The 13,860-nt window shown below is 41.5% G+C and overlaps 1 protein-coding gene across 2 annotated transcripts; it reads right to left on the bottom strand.

Moving 5' to 3' along the window:
* Positions 1-562: 562 nt before the first annotated feature.
* Positions 563-2,366, bottom strand: ptrh2 (peptidyl-tRNA hydrolase 2). 2 transcript variants are annotated; one of them, XM_029626025.2, is made up of 2 exons: positions 2,266-2,366; positions 563-1,251 (listed from the first exon to the last, which is right to left on the bottom strand). In XM_029626025.2, the coding sequence occupies exons 1-2, from the start codon at positions 2,303-2,305 to the stop codon at positions 710-712; spliced, it is 582 nt and encodes a 193-aa protein (XP_029481885.1). In that variant the 5' UTR covers positions 2,306-2,366; the 3' UTR covers positions 563-709. The 2 variants fall into 2 exon arrangements, with proteins under 2 accessions (XP_029481885.1, XP_029481886.1); XM_029626026.2 differs by having other exon boundaries at positions 2,256-2,352.
* Positions 2,367-13,860: the final 11,494 nt, after the last annotated feature.

The following is a 13,860-nucleotide window of genomic DNA, read 5'->3' on the forward strand; positions in this document are numbered from 1 at the left end:
CAATAGATGAAGGTATAACCTACTATTGTACACTAACCTTCCAACATTACTTTGGGTTAAAGAACTGAATGGCAACTTTTGGGATGAATCAAACCACTATTTTATTACCAATATTTTGTGTGGAAAGGCTCTCCAAACCAGTTTATGATAAATTATTTCCTAAACATACAAGATCGGAGTATATTTAAATCTACCAATTGGTGCTGAAACCGAGACAAATATGCATACATTGAGATGGCTTCCTTTCATTGATCCCTAATGTTCTGAACCCGTTCCCTCGATAGATTAGATAAATGAGAACCCCACAAGAAAATCTCTTGGCCACCAAGTGGGAGGGTTTTCAGCAATTGAATGACATGTAATTTGTAAGTCGCTCTGGATAAGAGCGTCTGCTAAATGACTTAAATGTAAATGTATTCAGAGCGTGCAAGGTAGCCAGCAACACCTGCAGAGCACGTTACACGACTGAATAAGGTATGCCTGAATACAAAATACTTAGTGTTTAAGTACATTTTCTAGGTCTGAATCAGCCCCTTAATGCAAATGTGAGGACAAAATGACATGATGTTTGGACCTTTTAATGAAAATTAATGTACAGTTCCCAAATGACAATTTCTCCATTAAAAAAAAAACATTTGAAAGTGAACCATGATTATCCTACTTCAAACACAACTAATACAGACAACTCAATTCAAGTCTTATTTCGTGTCTAATAGAGCTTCAAGTGTCCAGTGACTTTGTCCACAAGATCAGCTGCTCCAGGGCCTACTCCCAGCACAGTACGGGATCCTGGCGCTATCTGTGTCCTCCCTGCATCTTGGATCAGACTGACAGGCAGCCCTACCTCTTTGGCATGGGTTAGCAGTTCTATCAGACTGTCCTCATCTGGAGCTTTAACCACAACCTTGGGTTGGCCACAGTACTCCCATTGTTTCAGAAGCTCAGGGTTCCTGCGCTGGACCTGTTTATAGGCCGACACGGCGGCGTGTGAGCACTGGGCGGCCACTTTCCCCTTGCCCATCTTCAGGTCGGATCGGACCACCAGGATCATTTTGAACTCCCCTCCTTCTCCCATGATGCTGGTGGCCGTTTCACCCCTACTGCCATTCCCCATCGCCGCCCCGTTGTCTTTGGAAGAGTTGCTGAACCGAGCCCGGAAGTGCCAGCCAAGGAAAAGTCCACAGCCCACTCCTCCCAATACTCCAATGGCTACCTGGCCGTATAGGGAATCCATCTTGAGACTTGTCAAACCTGAAAGTTGATTTAAGGCTGTGAATTTATTGGAGGCTACATCTCTTAGCTACGTAGTCTATTAGGGCCCTATAAAATCTGTTTGACTTTTTTCCCTAATTCCTTTTTGTTTTTCCCTAAATTCTGTTTTCCAGGTGTCCATTTTCCCAAGATTTATTTCAGCTCTTTGCTATCAAAATCGCACTTCTAATTTAATACGAATAACAACTTTATTGGATGTTCGAGGTCAACAATACTGCTTAAATCACATCAGGAGACTACTTTTGAGGTCTGGGGAAATTGAGAAATTTCGATTTTTGGGGTTACGTACCCTATCATTCCAGTGGGCACCTAGCAAGAGGATATTCAGTTATGTTTTTGGATTTATGCAAATAATCATGATATCATTCTGGCAGGTATGCATAGGCTACTTTGTAGTTAAAATCTTCTGGTAGATTCAATGTTTCATTAGCATCATCGCTAACGGCTACACGTAAGTGGTAGCTGGGCGCCGCACATACACAGACGGGGATTTGTCGTTGCCTCTTCAGAAAGTTGCATTAAATAAGAATCACTGATGCATTATGTTTGTCTTTTGATAAACGTGTGCTAATTCGTTTAATACGTTTGTTTAATTGCATCGATTCCGTTCGCATCTCAGAATTTATAGGGCCCGCATAGTTGGCTAACTAGTTTGGAACTAAAATCACCTAGCTACCTAACGTTACCCTAAATGTGTTTCCACTTCAGACAAACAGTGACCAGTCATCAGTTGATCTTAAAGGATTTGTGAACATACAAAGGCTGAATACATGCATGTTTATTTATGGTAACTTAACTGTTTGAACGAAATATTCAGAACTGAGAGTAGGCTAACGTTACCTTCAAAGTATCTCTGCTACCATTGAACAAGCATGTAGCTAACGCGTTATCTAGCCTGAGTCAACATCGCAATATCACCTCAAGAGAGGCATAATTCGTGTCCTTCATAACATTTTGCATAGCAGTTTATAAGAAAACTTTACCGATTTTTACCTGCTCCGGGCGAGATCAACACGCTTACATTCGTCTTCATCTACCGTCCACTTCTGATGACGTCACATTAAATACACTGGACACGTTTCAGGCTGCCGGTATGAAGAGTAGGCATCAACTGGGAGATGCACATAAATTGGGTCTATCTCTGAGTTTATGCAGCTTTTTAGGTTTGATGTTCTATTAATAATCAAGATAGTTGGAGTATTTGAAAATAACATGGTTCAATTAGTACTACTAATATAGTATTACTAGTATATACTAGTATTACTATCCCATGTATTTCAATCAAAGATTATCTAGGTCAATCTTTTTAATGATGGATCACACGTCAGAGTTTAAAAAAAAAAAAGAAAAGTGTAATAATCATGGCCAAATAACTACTGGGCACTCAAGGCACGTCGCATAAATCATATTTACATGGCAAAAACTGTAGAATTGGCTTAGCTTTAAAACGGCAAAGATTGCTCACCACCCCTTTAGTAGAATTGCATGAAATGTGTTATAAAATTGCAAAATGTTCTCTCAAACTGCAAATGTTAAGAAAACGATTGCACTGATTCGTTGCTCTCGAACGTACCCTGAGTAGGTGTCCGCTCAGTTTTACCTGACTTTGAAGCACCCGGATATACTCATCGCCTAGCAGTTAATGGATGGAGCTTCGATCAAAGCCCATCCAAATGATAAGGTGTTTTGTGGTACAACTATTGCTATTGGCTGGGGTGGATCAAGGTATGCATTTCAGCGGAAGTACACTCAGAGAACGAAGAGGAAGCGAGACACCAATAGAGATAGATATAGGACTCATCTTTATATCTGTGCCATTATAGCGTCTGTGACACCACAAGCGCCTTTGAGGTAATCTCAATTATGAAGTAGTCAATTTTCTTCTTAACAATTGGCTGATCCCTCCTGATGATCTGTTTGGACATGACTCCAACAGTGTCATCATGAGGAATCAGTAAATGAAGTTGGAAGTCCCACCCAGTTGACTACATTAAAATGGTGGAAGTCCTTAATGGTGCTACCCATGCTTAAAAGGCCTTTTGGCCACTAGAGGCCTCTATATCATTCTCTATGGACACGCCCACTGTTTTTTTTCTGGTTTAATGAAAGTCAGTGAACTGTGTAGACCATACACAGCTGCTATTGCATTGGTGTCTATTGGAGACATACACAGTTAGGTAGATCGAAATGGTAAACGGCCTCAGTTAATTATCTTCGTTTATCTCCTATCTTTGGTACACGGTCCATGGAATAAAACACACGTCTGTCTCCTGTGCTGCAGGCTGCGGCGTTTGACAGCTCGAGAGTGAAAGGAGAGGGTAGGGGGGCTATTTGTACCGTTCATGTCTGCTCATTGTCGTGGTGTGTTCATAATAATAGTTAGTTGAATAACATTAGGGCAAATACAGTCTGTCCCCATTTGACGTTAGGCTATTCTCCATCAGCGTGTCTTTGTAAAACGCCAGTCTATCATCAGGTTACATACGCGTGCCAGTGCCAGGTTTTGCTCAGGATAAAACAAGGTTGACATTAATATAGCTACCTTAATAACATATTTTGAGCGGCTCTAAAATCAAGTAAGTGAATAAAATAGGGAGTCCTTGATGAATGCAAATGTTCTAGAGTCTTGGAAAAAACCTGTTGGCAGGCTAACGGGTGAACATGTTTTATAACAGTGGTACGATCTGGATAATTAATGCCATGGTGTATGAATGAAACTAGGTTAGTATCAATTAGACTATTGTCTTGTGAATTAAATCAGGTCATATGGGTTTTATGGTTTTGAAAAACAAAAATGAACCGTTCTATTATATTATGTTCTATTTTATTATATTCTGTTCTGTATGCACCTGGCATCTACTTGAGATTAACACCAAAAGTGCGTAGGCAGTCATTTTGACTGGATATGAATTTTAAACTGAAATATCGCTGAAATGTTTAAAGTCATTCCCACCTCTGTCCTTAACTTATATTAAATACGTTTATTTAACACATATGTTGTTAGTATTGTAATGAAACAGCAGGGAGCAGGTCTCGAACCCTCGACCTTTGAGCCCGAGGTCCGGCGCGCTATCGACTGTGCTGCAAAAGCATGCTCGTGCGAGAGAGTCGATTTCCGCGCTTACAAACCCAGGGACGTTACAGTATTCTGATTTCTATATAGTATCAGAAATAGCAGATTCTGGAGTTTCCAAAACCCTTACCCTTAGGGTTTTGCGCAGAAGATTGCCTACAGTAACAAACTAATGAAAGTGCTGTGCGTATTCAAATGTTACACAATACATTCATAAACACAACCAAAGTGTATTCTCTGTTGCTCTTCTTTTGTTCCTCGATAACATCACAAATTCCTATCAGATCAACTCCTTGAATGCCCTACTCCTTGAAGTTTGCAGTTGTGTCTAAAAAACACTATTTTGTTCAAAACATTTTTGACCCTTTAGTGCAGTGATTCCCAACCAGGGGTACTAGTGTAACGGGTGTGAAATGGCTAATTAGTGATGCTCTCTAGTTGAGTTTCAATTGGTAACAATGCTTTGTGTGAGCCAGTTGTCTGTGTTCAGATGGTCCCTGGTTCAAGCCCAGGTTGGCGCGAGTAGAGGGACGGAAGCAAAACTGTTACATTGGTGCCGTGACCCGGATCACTTAGTTGGGCTCTGCCTAGCTTCTGGGGTTGCTGCAAAGGGGGGTGAGTGTAACCGGTGTGAAATGGCTAGCTAGTTAGAGGTGCACGCAAGTAGTGTTTCAATCGATGATGTCACTCGCTCTGAGACCTTGAAGTAGTTGTTTCTCGTGCTCTGCAGCTATTGTGGAGCGACAGGTAACGATGCTTCGTGGGAGGCAGTTGACGATGTGTTCAAAGGGTCCTTGATTCAAGACCAAGTTGGGGCAACACTGTTACACTAGAACCGTTGCGTGTACTTGAGAAGACTCATAAGACCATAGGCCTACTGGTAAAATGCACGAGGGGGTACTTCAGGGGTACACCAGGCAGAGCAAAATTCAGTTGGTGGTACAGTAACTGAAAAAGGTTGGGAACCACTGCTTTAGTGTGTGTACTTTACTGTATTTGTAGGGTACTAGGGGGAAACGACCCCCTGGGTTAACTGCCCCCCCTTGTAATTCACATTAGGACCTCAAGATGTCACTAAAATATTTCCCCAAAACTTTCCCTCACTGCCACTGCTCCTGCTCAGCAAAAATGTCCTCCTGGTCATCACAACTTTTAGATATTTCAACAAAAAAAATGTGTTTGTTTTTTGTTGAAAAAGTTGGATATCTAACTTCATTGGAATATATCACGATAGCTGATGCACTTTTGTACATCACACTGTTCTGTACATTTGGCCTTTATTTTAGCGCCACCAAAACGTAATACTTCCAGGTCAACTGTAATATGAATACCACTAAAGCACAATTTTCCAGCAAAATCAATGACGAGACCTTCATGCTGCCTGTTTTTGCATGATTGAAGAAGGCAATGGAGCACCACCGGGTCTTTTGCGTGGTAATGAAAGGGATATGTCGTGTGGGGAAACAACTTTTTTGACCTAATTTCTGTCCAACTTATCACATAAAATGTAAATAAAACACTATAAAGAGTTTATAAACTCAGCAAAAAAATAAACTGCCCTTTTTCAGGACCCTGTATTTCAAAGATATGTAAAAATCCAAATAACTTCACAGATCTTCATTTTAAAGGGTTTAAACACTGTTTCCCATGCTTGTTCAATGAACCATAAACAATGAACATGCACCTGTGGAACGGTCAGTCACCTGTGGACACTAACAGCTTACAGACCATAGGCAATTAAGGTCACAGTTATGAAAACTTAGGACACCAAAGAGGCCTTTCTTCTGATTCTGAAAAACACCAAAAGAAAGATGCCATGGTCCCTGCTCATCTGCGTGAACGTGCCTTAGGCATGCTGCAAGGAGGCATGAGGACTGCAGATGTGGCCAGGGCAATAAATTGCAATGTCCGTAATGTGAGATGCCTAAGACAGCGCTACAGGACGGACAGCTGATCATCCTCGCAGTGGCAGACCACGTGTAACAACACCTGCAGAGGATCGGTACATCTGAACATCACACCTGCGGGACAGGTACAGGATGGCAACAACAACTGCCCGAGTTACACCAGGAACGCACAAACCCTCCATCAGTGCTCAGATTGTGCACAATATGCTGAGAGAGGCTGGACTGAGGGTTTGTAGACCTGTTGTAAGGCAGGTCCTCACCAGACATCACTGGAAACAACGGTGCCTATGGGCACAAACCCACTGTCGCTGGACCAGACAGGACTGGCAAAAAGTGCTCTCCACTGATGAGTCGCGGTTTTGTCTCACCAGGAGTGATGGTTGGATTTGCGTTTATCGTCGAAGGAATGAGCGTTACGCCGAGGCCTGTACTCTGGAGCGGGATCGATTTGGAGGTGGAGGGTCCATCATGGTCTAGGGCGGTGTGTCACAGCATCATCGGACTGAGCTTGTTGTCATTGCAGGAAATCTCAACGCTGTGTGTAACAGGGAAGACATCCCTGTACTCTTCCTGCAGGCTCATTCTGACATGACCCTCCAACATGACAATGCCACCAGCCATACTGCTCATTCTGTGCGTGATTTCCTGCAAGACAGGAATGTCAGTGTTCTGCCATGGCCAGCAAAGAGCCCGGATCTCACTCTCATTAAGCACGTCTGGGACCTGTTGGATCGGAGGGTGAGGGCTCTAGGGTCATTCTCCCCAGAAATGTCTGGGAACTTGCAGGTGACTTGGTGGAAGAGTGGGGTAACGTCTCACAGCAAGAACTGGAAAATCTGGTGCAGTCCATGAGGAGATGCACTGCAGTACTTAATGCAGCTGATGGCCACACCAGATACTGACTGTTACACATTATTCAATTTCTGTTAGTCAAATGTCTGTGGAACTTGTTCAGTTTATGTCTCAGTTGTTGAATCTTGTTATGTTCATACCAATATTTACACGTTAAGTTTGCTGAAAATATGGAACTTCCGGCGCCGACAGAGATGGCCGCCTCGCTTCGCGTTCCTAGGAAACTATGCCGTTTAAAAAAAAAAAATTTACGTGTTATTTCTTACATTGGTACCCCAGGTCATCTTAGGTTTCATTACATACAGTCGGGAAGAACTACTGAATATAAGAGCAACATCAACTCACCATCAGTACGACCAGGAATATGACTTTCCCGGAACGGATCCTGTGTTCTGCCTTTCACCCAGGACAACGGATTGGATCCCAGCCTGCGACCCAAAACAAAGACGTCGTAAAAGAGGGAAACGAAGCGGTCTTCTGGTCAGGCTCCGGAGACGGGCACATCGCGCACCACTCCCGAGCATACTTCTCGCCAATGTCCAGTCTCTTGACAGCAAGGTTGATGAAATCCGAGCAAGGGTAGCATTCCAGAGGGACATCAGAGACTGTAACGTTCTTTGCCTCACGGAAACATGGCTCACAGAAACGCTAACGGAATCGGTGCAGCCAGCTGTTTTCTTCACGCATCGCGCCGACAGAAACAAACATCTTTCTGGTAAGAAGAGGGGCGGGGGCGTATGCCTTATGGTTAACCAGACGTGGTGTGGTCACAACAACATACAGGAACTCAAGTCCTTCTGTTCACCTGATTTAGAATTCCTCACAATCAAATGTCGACCGCATTATCTACCAAGGGAATTCTCTTCAATTATAATCACAGCTTATAATAATCACAACTTCTACAGATGCACAATGGAGAGCATCCTGTCGGCCTGTATCACCGCCTGGTACGGCAACTGCTCCGCCCACAACCGTAAGGCTCTCCAGAGGGTAGTGAGGTCTGCACAACGCATCACCGGGGGCAAACTACCTGCCCTCCAGGACACCTACACCACCCGATGTCACAGGAAGGCCATAAAGATCATCAAGGACAACAACTACCCGAGCCACTGCCTGTTCACCCCGCTATCATCCAGAAGGTGAGGTCAGTACAGGTGCATCAAAGCAGGGACCGAGAGACTGAAAAACAGCTTCTATCTCAAGGCCATCAGACTGTTAAACAGCCACCACTAACATTGAGTGGCTGCTGCCAACACACTGACTCAACTCCAGCCACTTTAACAATGGGACTTGATGGAAATTGATGTAAAATATATCACTAGCCACTTTAAACAATGCTACTTAATATAATGTTTGCATTATTCATCTCATATGTATATGTATATACTGTACTCTATATCATCTACTGCATCTTTATGTAATACATGTATCACTAGCCACTTTAAACTAATCCACTTTGTTTACATACCCTACATTACTCATCTCATATGTATATACTGTACCCAATACCATCTAGTTCATCTTGCCTATGCCGTTCTGTTCCATCACTCATTCATATATCTTTATGTACATATTCTTTATCCCTTTACACTTACTACAAGGTAGTAGTTTTGGAATTGTTAGGTTAGATTACTCGTTGGTTATTACTGCATTGTCGAAACTAGAAGCACAAGCATTTCACTACACTCGCATTAACATCTGCTAACCATGTGTATGTGACAAATACATTTGATTTGATTTGAAATAAACGCAGTTGACAGTGAGAGGACGTTAATTTTTTTCCGAGTTTGTCTATTTGAAGTTTTGTTGAATTTGAATAGGGTTTTTAGGGCAGCGCTAAATTTATATTCATAATTAAGCTGTAGCTGTCACGGTTTTTGAGTCATAATGGCTCGCAGTGATTACACAAAATTAACAATTGATTGAATTAACTATTGCTGAACTCACAAGTAATTAACTTTACAATCACCATTAGAGAAGAGGCTGTACGGCACAGAATGAGTTACTCCGTGATACGTCACAATTTAACATACAGCGTCGGAGGGGTCAGGTTTCTAAAAAACATTTCTCCAATACTATTGTCTATTACCATGTCAATCAATGCTTGAATAGAAACGTAGTCCACACCCCACATTTTGATGCCAACACAGTCGCTACAGTCCCATTAATTTTCATTGCAGCCTCATTTGAATGCTGCGGTTGCGCAAATGTGTATGGATTTAAAATCTTGCATTATTCAAATAATATTTAGTGCAATTGTACATAATGGATTGTATGGTAAAGGAACAACAATGATAGAACAAAGAAAATGTGCAGGTGAGTTAAAAAGAGGGACTTTACATCAAATCTCCTCATAGTGCAGATATTAATGGTGACATGTGCAACACCATTTCCCCACCCCTCCCATATTTTAATAATTAAAATAAGACAATTAGACTTAGCTTTTAACTATTACTTACTAAACAATTTCTAAATAAACATGATTAAATGGATTTTAACACACTTGTGTGAAACCCTATGCCATAATCTTCTAGCAGGGTAACTGGCACTCTTTTTTTTTAAAGTCCATTTTCTAAAAACAAAATTTTATGAAATAACTAAAAGTGTCAACTGTAGCCATTTATTTACCTTTATATTTTATTTGCCAAAGCATGACCATCATCCACATACCACCCCCCCCCCAACGTAGCTTTTTATGACCGCAATTAGACAATATTATTAGGGGGGGAGGGGGCTAGTTACCCCCTAGAACCCTATTTGGGATGTAGCTTTTCAACAGGAAAAGTTCCACAATAACTGGAGGAAGTCTATAAATCTGCTATTTTAGAAGGGGACCAACTCCTGACAGAATGTTAGGTTATAGCTTGAGTGCAAGAAGGACATATTCTTGTTGCATTGGCTCTCTATCAAGGTTTATTCAAACAACATGCCATGCCATGCATTATTATTATTTGTTTTATCTTTCTTGGCTTGAAATAATGGATGTAGGCCGATTAATAGCATGCACACAATAGCATGCCATGCATAAGTATTTAATTATAATGCAATACTTGTCACAAATGTACACTACTGTTAAAGTTTGGGGTCACTTAGAAATGTCCTTTGTTTTTGAAAGAAACACACTTTTTTTGTCCATTAAAATAACATCACATTGATCAGAAATACAGTGTAGACATTGTTAATGTTGTAAATGACTATTGTAGCTGGAAACGGCAGATAAAAAAAAAATCAGCAACCATCACTCCTGTGTTCCAATGGCACGCTTTGTTCGCTAATCCAAGTTTATCATTTCAAAGGCTAATTGATCATTAGAAAACCCATTTGCAATTATGTTAGCACAGCTGAACACTGTTTAAAGAAGCATTAAAACTGGCCTTCTTTAGACTAGTTGAGTATCTGGAGCATCAGCATTTGTGGGTTCGATTACAGGCTCAAAATGGCCAGAAACAAAGAACTGTCTTCCGAATCTCGAATCAGGCCGTCATTGAAAATAAGAATATGTTCTTAACTGACTTGCCTGGTTAAATAAAGGTAAAAAAAAAAAAAAAAAAAAAAAAATCAATTATTGTTCTGAGGAATGAAGTAGAGGTCGACCGATTATGATTTTTCAACGCCGATACCGATTATTGGAGGACCAAAAAAGCAGATGCCGATTAATCGGCCGATTTAAAAAAAAAAAAAAATTTGTAATAATGACAATTACAACAATACTGAATGAACACTTATTTTAACTTAATATAAAACATCAATAAAATCAATTTAGCCTCAAGTAAATAATGAAACATGTTCAATTTAGTTTAAATAATGCAAAAACAAAGTGTTGGAGAAGAAAGTAAAAGTGCATTATGTGCTATGTAAGAAAGCTAACGTTTCAGTTCCTTGCTCAGCACATTTGAAAGCTGGTGGTTCCTTTTAACATGAGTCTTCAATATTCCCAGGTAAGAAGTTTTAGGTTGTAGTTATTATAGGAATTATAGGACTATTTTCCTCTATACCATTTGTATTTCATTAACCTTTGACTATTGGATGTTCTTATAGGCACTTTAGTATTGCCAGTGTAACAGTATAGCTTCCGTCCCTCTCCTCATTCCTCCCTGGGCTCGAACCAGCAACACAACGACAATTAGCGTGCGCTAACTAGCTAGCCATTTCACTTTGGTTACACAAGCCTCATCTCGGGAGTTGATAAGCTTGAAGTCATAAACAGTGCAATGCTTGACGCACAACGAAGAGCTGCTGTCAAAACGCACGGAAGTGCTGTTTGAATGAATGTTTACACGCCTGCTTCTGCCTACCACTGCTCAGTCAGATACTTAGATACTTGTATGCTCAGTCAGATTATATGCAACGCAGGACACACTAGATAATATCATCAACCATGTGTAGTTAACTAGTGATTATGATTGATTGTTTTTTATAAGATAAGTTTAATGCTAGCTAGCAACTTACCTTGGCTTACTGCATTCGCGTAACAGGCAGTCTCCTTGTGGAGTGCAACGAGAGAGAGGCAGGTCGTTATTGCGTTGGACTCGTTAACTGTAAGGTTGCAAGATTGGATCCCCCGAGCTGACAAGGTGAAAATCTGTCGTTCTGCCCCTGAACAAGGCAGTTAACCCACCATTCCTAGGCCGTCATTGAAAATAAGAATGTGTTCTTAACTGACTTGCCTAGTTAAATAAAGGTATTAAAAAATTGGCAAATCGGCGCCCAAAAATACCGATTTATGATTGTTATGAAAACTCGGCCCTAATTAATCGGCCATTCCGATTAATCGGTCGACCTCTAGAATGAAGGCTATTCCATGCGAGAAATTGCCAAGGAACGCACGATCTTGTACAACGCTGTGTACTACTCCCTTCACAGAACATTGCAAACTGTCTCTAGCCAGAATAGAAAGAGTGGGAGGCCACTGAGCAAGAGGACAAGTACATTAGTGTTTCTCAAACTAGACAGACGCCTCTCGCAAGTCCTCAACTGGCAGCTTCATTAAACAGTATCCGCAAAACACCGGTCTCAACGTCAACAGTGAAGAGGCGACTCCGGGATGCTGGCCTTTAGGCAGAATTGCAAAGAAAAAGCCATATCTCAAACGATTAAGGCAAAAGAACACAGACACTGGACAGGGGAACTCTGCCTAGAAGGCCAGCATCCCAGAGTCACCTCTTCACTATTGATGTTGAGACTGGTGTTTTGACCCACTTATCAGTATGTCTTTTCAGTGGTAATTTAGGTCATGTCTTCTCCAAGACATGACCTGACAATCTCCTCACCCTGGGTGTCTTCTCAGTTTGGTCTGGGTAAGGCTGCCATTCATTTTCTTTGCTCAAACCACATAGAGATTCGTTAGATGCCTTTTCCAGTAAAGTTATATGATTACTTTATTTTTAGAGCTTTAATTAGTCTTGATCTCTTGGGGTAGTTACTAGGCTAATTATGAAACATCCGCTCACATTTACTCTTGCCTGCCATTATATGGCCTTTTGGTACTGCTGATACTTGAAACCAGTGCGTAGCCTACTGCGTGGAGGGAGTGTTGCTAGAACTGCTTGCCAAAAACATTTCACATTTAATTTGACGCGGTTATTTAGACCTATGTTGTTACTCGACTTAAACCATAGTCTTGCGTTCGAAGCGTAATAAAGCCTCAATGATTTATCATAGTCCAAATACGTGTAGGTGTACACACAGCAGTATTCTAAAATATTGGCTTTCATACTTTTCCAATTCTCAGCGCAGCTCAAGCAATTCCTCCAACTGTCAACACATTCAAATGAATTGAGGACGTGTACCGGAGACGCGTTGGTTGGGAATTGTGTGGAAGTGAGTATTCGGGCTGTCCATCCCCTGCAGATGGTGGTCTCAGAGCAATGTAAGCTATTTCATAAAGGGACGCCGGACTATCGCGTCCTAGCTTCTGTGGACTATGATTTACGCTTTAGACCAATATCCGTGGAGGACGCACACCCCATAATGCGCACGTCCCCACAATTCCCAACCAATGCATCTCCGGTATGCATTAGCTTGAATACGTTGACAGTTGGAGAAATGTCTTTAGCTGCACTGAAAAGTATGAAATCCAACGGTCCAATATTCTAGAACGCTGCTGTGCATACCAGTACAACCAGTATAAAACCTTAACGGCGCACGGGGCCTCATGCACACAGCCTGTTGTTTTGAAGGAAGTTATTGCACAATCGAGTCCAGTTCATGCACACGTTGTGCTTGCTGCTGGATTTAGAACACGCGCTGTTTTGTTCTTTTCAGTAGTATTTTGAAATTGCTGATTTGTGAAAACAACATGAGTAAATCAATGATCGTCCTCAAATGATGAAGCGCAGTCATTTTTGATGCTGGGAATTGGTCAACATTTTAGCATCAAGTTGCGTCAACACAGCCAAACAACAGTCCCGTTGACGCACGAGAGTAGACAAGACATAAAGTAAGGTGCTTGAATAGCTCTGCAACGCAGCTGGACATGACTCATATTGCTCTCTTTTTTTGGATGACTGTCAATCCGAAGGTTTTTGGTTTCAACCAAATCTTCTTCTCTCATACAAAAACAGTCAAGGTATGACTAGAGACAGTTAGCTGAAATTGATATCTGGCATCCAATACCTTTACTCCCCCTAAACTTTAAATGTCTGGGTTAACTTTGAGGGTACAAATCAGTCTGTTGTGCTGCACCAACTCTCATGTAAATAGCCTCAGTGACCTCACTCTGCATTGTTGTTTATGCTCCTACATGTAGCCTTTAAA

The sequence above is a fragment of the Oncorhynchus nerka genome, linkage group LG22 (genome assembly GCF_034236695.1).
Source record: "Oncorhynchus nerka isolate Pitt River linkage group LG22, Oner_Uvic_2.0, whole genome shotgun sequence".
Taxonomy (NCBI): Eukaryota; Metazoa; Chordata; class Actinopteri; order Salmoniformes; family Salmonidae; genus Oncorhynchus; species Oncorhynchus nerka.

Coding starts and splice junctions, on each gene's coding strand:
- ptrh2 (XM_029626025.2), bottom strand. CDS start 2,305: ATGAAGACGAATGTAAGCGTGTTGATCTCGCCCGGAGCAG. Junction 1,252..2,265: donor GTTGATCTCGCCCGGAGCAG/GTAAAAATCGGT, acceptor ATCAACTTTCAG/GTTTGACAAGTCTCAAGATG.